At 36.5% G+C, this 8,147-nt stretch overlaps 1 protein-coding gene across 4 annotated transcripts; it reads right to left on the bottom strand.

Moving 5' to 3' along the window:
• Nucleotides 1–394: 394 nt before the first annotated feature.
• LOC310639485 (E3 ubiquitin-protein ligase RNF4-like) lies at nucleotides 395–8,116 on the bottom strand. 4 transcript variants are annotated; one of them, XR_014492326.1, is made up of 4 exons: nucleotides 7,889–8,116; nucleotides 3,992–5,250; nucleotides 2,182–2,256; nucleotides 395–1,252 (listed from the first exon to the last, which is right to left on the bottom strand). XR_014492326.1 is itself a non-coding variant. In XM_083361231.1 (3 exons), exons 2-3 carry the CDS (start codon nucleotides 5,202–5,204, stop codon nucleotides 4,129–4,131), a joined length of 729 nt encoding a protein of 242 aa, XP_083217357.1. In that variant the 5' UTR covers nucleotides 5,205–5,250; nucleotides 7,889–8,116; the 3' UTR covers nucleotides 2,967–4,128. The 4 variants fall into 4 exon arrangements, 2 of the variants coding, with proteins under 2 accessions (XP_083217357.1, XP_083217356.1); XR_014492327.1 differs by lacking the exon at nucleotides 395–1,252 and having other exon boundaries at nucleotides 1,319–2,256; XM_083361231.1 differs by lacking the exons at nucleotides 395–1,252; nucleotides 2,182–2,256 and having other exon boundaries at nucleotides 2,967–4,190; nucleotides 4,538–5,250.
• Nucleotides 8,117–8,147: the final 31 nt, after the last annotated feature.

Raw genomic sequence — 8,147 nt, forward strand, 5'->3', positions numbered from 1 at the left:
TATTTTCCTTTATTCTGTACTAGTGTGATTTAAATTATCTTTACAGGTAGTCCTTGACCTATGAGATTTGGGACTAGGACTTTAGTTGCTAAGCTTGAATCACACCCAATTTCACCCTTTTGCCAAGGTTTTCATTGGCTAATGACAACTGAAATTCACTTAAGGATGGTAATGGAAAGTGCCAGGATTACCATCACTAAGTGTTGCAATCATGTGACATTGTGCTTTACATGACAATTGTATTTATATCTGGGGGATACCAGGATGGGGAAAACTAAGTTAAGATAGAACCACATTCAGTAAACACTTGTATTTCAGATGGCACTTGTCCAAGTTCTTCATTTAGAAGTTAGAAGTACACGAATGAATGAAGCTTGTACTTAATAGTCTTTTAATAATTATGCACTTGTAATCCCCAGCTTATACTGCAGGAATATTGGAGGTAGGGAACAATGAAGTAATCCCGCAGACAACTGTAGTGGCACAGGTAAATAGCTTGCATTTAGATGGGAAAAAGCTGCTTCGAGTTCAGTGGAGCTGCATGTTTACATTCATACAGAATTGCTTTATTCTAAGTGAACTTTGCAGTGAACACAGCTGAGAGTAATGAATATAGATGGTCTTTTAACTTACAATCACAATTAGGATCAAAACTTCTTTTGCTAAGTGTTGCAGTTCAGTGTGGCATCATGTGATTGTACCCAATTTTATAGCCTTTTTGCTGCGGTTGTTAAATGGATATGACGTTCCCCACTTTGTTAGAAGCTGTCTGGGAAGGTCACAAGTGGCAATCATGTGACCCAGAACACTGCAACCATCAGAAATGCATACTAGTGGACAAGCACCCCCATGACCATGGAGATGCTGCAACAGTCATGTGTGTATGGACTTGTTGTAACCCACTTTTTCAGCACCATCATAACTTTAAATGGTTGCCAAACGCAAGTTGAAGGTTACCTGTTGTGCAATTACAGATGCTAATAAGCAATAACTGAAGTTTGTTGACCACTGTTTCAGTATTATTAAAATAAATGTTGAGTCATTATTCTATATAACCAGGTTTAGCATCTTTGTGGAATTTTGAGAGTTACCAAACATTTATTACAATGATTTTAAAATATATTACAATCTTCTCAGCTGAAAAATATATTCAAATGCCTGCACTTCTGAGGTAGTTTGATGTGTCAGCTTACCTTCTTTTCCAGCTTTTGAGATTTGTCTGTTTCAATTCATAACTTCATTTATAGTCATCCTGTACAAAGAAATCTTTAGTTCTTGAATTGTATCTTTGAGAATTAAACCCAATCAAAGTCCTGTCTCAGAAACTGGCTGAGTTCTTATTAAAATTTGTTCCTCAATTAGTCAAGACTCTTTTTGTGGTGTGCATTTATTCAAATTATGATGCTCTGTACAATAACTGGTCACAAGGAAGCATTCTTACCATTTTTTTATAAATAGCACCAGTACCATTAAATATCCAGATTCTCCATAAATATGTTCTTGCATAATAAATGTGTGAATCAAATATGTAAAAATCTTTACTTTTATCTGTAATCAGATTTGTCTAATTTGGTAGCACAAACATGATACATATAAATAAATAAAAAGCATGGATTCTACATATTTAGAGATGGAAGAGAATACAGATATTTGCCATTTCTTCAAATTATGCATATTTGTATAAATCAATATCACCTTGAAAACAAATTCAGAATGGTGTTTAGATTTATTTTGAAAATGCTAAAAATTATAGGATATAACGTTAATCATGTTTAACTAAATTTATGCTTTCCCTTCCCTAGCCAAAAGACTGATTTTGGAAAAAAACAGAAGCAAAAGCCTTCAACAGAGATTTTAATTGAGAAAGAAAGAACATATATCCACACATTGTTCAGAACTACTGAACAATGGTCTAACATTACATTACAGTTCAAACCTATTTAATATCTAATGCTACAGTTGATGTGCTTGCTAACTAGCAGAACTTTCAAAAGCTATCAATAAAGAAAATTACTTTAGACTAGGCAGACTTGAATTAATGACAAATTATGATAGAATAACAATTAACAAATTGTGCGGCTTTTTTGTTAGACAACTAGATTGATTTAAATTCTGATTGTAACATATTTAATCAAAAGGAATCTGCTCAATTTAAAAGCAATGGGTAGATTTCAAACTTACTTTCATAAAGGGGTCAAGATTTTGAATTGGCATGGGTTACCCTAGTCATACAGAGTTGATTCACAAATATGTGAGCTGAAGTATAGGAGACAAAAAGGTTTTCCTAGGATAGTGAAATTTTTAATAGATAAAATTGAATCTGAACAATATAAAAACTATGTTGATTTCTAAACTTGTATTAGAAAATTTCAGTAAAAAACTCTTATTGTATCTAAATGAATCAATTACATGGATTCAGTTGATTATATAGCAACCTCTGAGCATGTGGGAATTGCTCATGGATAAGCAGGCCTCCTAACTCCCAAAGGTAATTCCAAATAAAGTTTCAAATTTTATGTAAATCATTCTGAAATGGTTGGTCCAGATCTGAACGGAGACACACATTTTAGATGCTGTATACCGAAGAAATGGGGGTACTCTGTTTTGAGCAGAAGTGGTTTCAAGAGGGGATATCAGTAGCTGAGAGAAAATAGTGCGAGAAGGTGCTGGGCACAGGTGGGCAATGCTTGCTGGAACATCAGCAGTGGTGGCTGAGAGGAAGGAGGGAAGCTCTGGGAAAGATCAGGGGTAAACGGGACACTAGGACATGCCATTCTGACGTATCAGTAAAGCTGCTAAGAGGGGGAAAATACAGACTTCTATTTATTCTTTACTGGGAGCTGCAGTGTAGAAACAGAGAAAGGGGTGATATGTACTAATATTACTCTATTCAGATGTCATCCAAAACCTAGAATAAATAAAGCTAAAGCTGAACTGTGAAGGACCTAAGAAAGTTTGCCAAAACCTCCAAAATGAAATGGTTTAATTGTGTTTGAAACAAAATATTCTTTCTGAGTTATACACACCTCTAATTTTTACTACCCTAATATAAAATGGACAAGAGGATCCATATCATTCTTAACATTTTAAAATGGAAAAATAAGTCAATTGTCTACTGAAACTCCTAATACGGCAGAGATTTTTTCTCTTTTGTAGTTGTGATAATGTGTAAATATAACATTCATTTAGAAGGCAGCTGCTAAGAAACCCTTCATGATTACACAACAAGCAAACATCAGTAATATAGATAATAGAACGTAAATTGTCTATCCAAGCTGCATGGCTTACTTCCTTCTGCCTATGCAGAAACTACAAGTTTTACTATTTTCATCAGTGTAGCATCTAGCAAAAATATGAAGCTCCAAACTAAAATTCTTAATAGCAAACTTATCGTTGCATTTTTCATGCTGTACCATTCTAATTATTTGTTAATGGCAACCAGTCTAATAAGGGCTTTCTTAGTATTTTCAAAATGCACCTACTTAGATCAAAGAAATAATGATAGTATAGGGATTAAAAATGTCCAGCCTGCACTTTATGACTATATGAAGAGAATTGAAAGAACCATTAGGACTTCAATACACCACTATGAAAATGTATTTACTGAAAGACAACTTTCATCATGTTCAATCTGTCAAATATCTGAACTTCTTATGCCAGAAAGCACGTTTCTCTTTGCCTTGTTCTGAGATGATGATGAAGTAGGTTTCAATTTATTCTTCTGTTAAGTTAGGTGCATATAGAAAATATTTATGATCATACTTTAAACATTTTATAGTTATGGTCCTACTACTGTCTTCCAAAAATGCCTCCAAATAAAATATTTAAACAATTAATGTTAGAAATGTGGTGCACCTTGGCTACAAAATATAGTCTCCTTGGAAATGCAGAAGTTCACCCAAAAGGTAGAATATCACCAGGAAACATATGTGAGTTCAAATTTTTTGAGAATGAAATGCAAAAAGAAAAAATGCAGGCTGCTATTACTCACATTATCATAAGCATGAGTAGTATCTTGGGCAAATTAAAACAGATTTTCATCCTGTCATCTGAAGTAAAAAAATTGTATCTTGTAGAGGTGTCATTTTTCCAAAACAGCACAGCAATACCATTTTGCTTCCATTGTAGCTAACTGTCCTTCAAACATCTACATACTTTGGTGGACCATAAAGCCAACTTCATGTGATTAACTAAATTTAAAAAAAAAGATTACATACTGAAGAAACTCCATAATGGTCTTCACGTTAACTGTTGTATCTGAGAAATTATAATATTCTATAGTTGCTGAAAATATATGAAGCATTCAGAAGAGTAAAGCACAGATTATTTGTAGAAGGATCTAAGTTTCATATATAAATTGGATGATACTGTTTGTAGCCAAGTTTCTTTCTACATGTTGGGCAAGAATTAGAATTTCTTAGAGAATCCCGAAGACACTGGCTACAGAAGACATGACCACATTTCGTTGAAACAATAAGCCGTCCATTCTGAATAATCTCTGAATAGACATCCATGCAAATTGGGCAACTCACAGTACCTGAACGGTGTGAACTTGGAATATCATCCTCTAATAATTCCAATTCTTTAGTTAGTGTGCTAGTCAAAATCACTTCATCTCTTGGTTCATCATCATCACTGCTTAATATACAGCTGTCAGGGAGTTGACTTCTAAATTCTTGATTTTGTTGTTGACAAACATTTTCTTCAACAATCACTACCGAATCATTGTGTGTCAGATCAACTACTATTGGTTCTGAAGATTCACAAGTCAGATCAACTACCTCTTCACAAGTGTTAACTTCAAGATCAATTGGTTCTTGTGAAGCTGTTTCAGGACCTGTAGTACTAACTATATTTCTTTTACGAGTTTGTCTAGAATTAATTGTTCCTCCACAGCGCTTTTTCTGATACTCGGCCTTCTTCATTCTTTCACTAGGAATCAAGTTGGGACCTGTGGCAGCTACTGCCAGAAGACCATTTTCAGTGCTAGAAGAAGCTGTGTTGGTACTGGGAGTCTGCAAGAAGGCAACAGTAGAAGTAGATGGGGTTGAGGAGGAAAAAGAGGAGCAGGAGGGGACAATATTAGAAGATAGTCCTACAGATTTGACCTCGAAGACTCCAGCTAGGTTTGATGGGCCAAGGCCACCACCTTTTTTATTTTTCCGACGCTTGGTCCCACAACGCTTGGTATCAGCTGGGCTCATGGTGGCTATAGGCAGGGGAGACCAAACTTCCAAATAAACAAGTAGTCTAGGAATAAAAGAAATATATGAATAAAACAGATGGAAAGTAAAAATCCACTGCATTTCCTTCCAATTGACAAACCATAGAACAAGGAAGAGCACTAACCATACTGTACTACGCAACACTAATTTTGTTGGATAGATCATCATCAATTTTATTTTTGTTGTATCTGAATCATACTTTTTGACCAGGAGCAAAGGTAGCATGTTCTGCACGCCCTCCCCTATTTTCCCCCCACAATAAACTTGTGAGATAGGCTGAGCTGAAAGATAGTGACTGAGCCAGTTACACAGTGAATACTTAAGGCTAAAGTTGGATCTTAACCACCACACTATACTGGATCTAACTTTGGTCAGCTTCTAATCTATGTTACAGCTAGAATAGCAATTCCTGTTATTTTCTGTAAATTGCATGAATATATTTGTTGCCTTGGTATTTTAATTAAATAAGCTTATGTTATGTTTAAAGAAGGCTTATTTTGTCAGCCAACAGTAAGTAAAGTTGAAAGTCTGTGGATTTATCAACAGAAAACTACGTAAGTCACCAACAGATCTATATTTAACGAGAGCCAAAGAAGATAGAAGTAGAATGTTCATATTTATTTAGCATTCTGTTTGAAGAATTGTTTATATTCCACTTCATTGAAAAAATAGCAAGCAGAATATCTATACAAGTTCTGCAAATATTTACAGAAACTAAAGCATTACAAAAACTAAACCTATATAATACCTATATTTTTAAAATCCTAATTTTGCAGTAAAATTTCCTGAAAGAATTTACAGAACGACCTCAGCAAGTGGTAAAGGAGTGAATTTTGGATTCATATAAGATTTGCTTAAGAACAAAATTATTCTATATATATCAGCAGGTTGAGAGTGAAATTGGTCGAGAGGCCAAGCCATTAGGCTATGAGGTTCTAGGTTCTAGACCTGCCCTATGCACCAGAAGCCAGCTGGGTGATTTCAGATAAGTCACTTCCTCTCAGCTCTAGTAGAGAAGACAATAGCAAGCCACTTTCAAAAATGTTGCCAACAAAGGAATCAAAATTAACTCAAACTCCCCACTCCAAACCCAACAAGTCAGTAGCAGTGTTTCTTGAAAATCCCAATTTAACATTTCCCTAAGCTATTGAAAAGCCATATTAGCTATTTTACATATTAGCTATTGTGAAACTAACTAGTTAGCTGAAATATATAAATTAAAATTAACACAACTAAAACTAATTCAAGTTCAAATATCAAATGCAGTTATCAAATCCAGACAGGATGACTTCAATACGCTTGTAACTTTGAATGGCCACTAAACAAATTGTTGTAAATTGAGCATTCATAACAGAAAAAGTTGAACCATTTCATTTACATATGGAGATTCATCAAATTGTTTTTTTCTGCTGATGAACATTCATTGACCAGGGCTTATTTTCTCATAGTTTTTAAGTTTTACTTTCCATCATTTCAAATATCTGGTTCCTCTGTGTTTAAAATTACTGGCCATTTTTAAAACTAATTAAAAATTTGTATCCCATTCTTCTTGGTTGATTGCGTATGATCACTCTGGAATAATAAATTTTCAAAATATAATAATCTAGTAATTTAATACATTAATAACGCTATTAACCAGTGTTCTCTCCTAAATACTTTAGTAAAGCTGTCCTCATCTCTAAGCTGTAGAAAGCCTGGATATGTTGATGCTAACCAAAAAAAGCGGATGGAGGTGGAGAGAGATGGGTGAAAACAAAGTGCTAGTGAGAGCAAAGGCTGAGATTAGTTGGTGATCAGAGAGGAGGAGTTAGCTTGCAATATAGCCTCCCAAAATGTATCTTCAATCGCAGGTCATCTGACTTCGCCTCTAAAATAACAAGTAGTAAAGCAAAACAAATTTAACATATACTGAAGCAATGATGAGCTTAAGGAGGAAAATACAACTTTAAATCTGTATAGGGAGCCAGGGAAAAGAATCATATTCTCAGGAAAAATGTTAAAAATGCAAATCGAAACAGAGCCAAACCCTTGTTTTCGGATGCTGCCATAGCTCAGCAATAAAAAACCCAAATAAATGACTTGTGAAATCCACTTCTCCATTAATCTATGACTACTAATGCTAGTAGTAAAGACAGTATATATGCAAATACTTACTAACCACTTCCTGCCCCTCCTGAACTACAGCGATTAACTCTCTTACGTTAAGCCTAAATTAGAGGGCCTAGGCTAGGGAGGCCAGACAAGGCCTGTTAAGATCCTGGCTATCTGCCCGAATCCCAACTTCATCGGCAATCCGTCCAAATATCTCTTTTGTCACAGAATCAGTTTGGGGAAGAGCCTCTGTAGGATCTCCTGTTCTTACAGTAGGCAGCTCGCATTTACGCTCTTTCGTCCCATCTCCTTTAAACAATGGGATACGAGCCAGAAAGGGACAGAATACAAAGCAAGGGCACACCTTCCCATGTCCTTTGTCCCATTTCGGCTTTCCAAGTCAAGGGCCGCTTCGAAGTCCACAGCCAATCCCAGGAGGGTCACGATCACACCCGGGACAATGGCAGCCACTGGCCCAAATACGCACCCTTTTCTGAAAGGCGGATACCGCCACGGCCAGGACTCCAACCCTGCAACCACACCCTGAAAAACAGCCCTCGTCTTTTACGCACCACAGGCCGTTGGTAAAGCGAAGGAACGCCGCAGGCAGCCCTTCTTCCCAACAGCCCCCTTCGAAAAGCAACTGCCTGGCTCCTGCCAGGATCGCAGACGGCTGAAGACCCGAAACGCTAGCCTCACTTCCTCCTCCGTCCCAGCCAGCTCTTACTGCGCCTGCGCCAGCACCTCATTCTCCATAAGAGGCGCCTCCTTTATACGGGCCTTCGAACACCCCTTTGGCGCACGCGCGAAGATTGCTCCCGGTTACTGTTT

Source organism: Vipera ursinii (genome assembly GCF_947247035.1).
Source record: "Vipera ursinii genome assembly, chromosome: 3".
In the NCBI taxonomy this organism is placed as follows: domain Eukaryota; kingdom Metazoa; phylum Chordata; class Lepidosauria; order Squamata; family Viperidae; genus Vipera; species Vipera ursinii.

What these genes read in the sequence shown, in the direction of transcription:
- LOC310639485 (XM_083361230.1), bottom strand. Translation starts at nt 5,204, where the DNA reads ATGAGCCCAGCTGATACCAAGCGTTGTGGGACCAAGCGTCGGAAAAAT.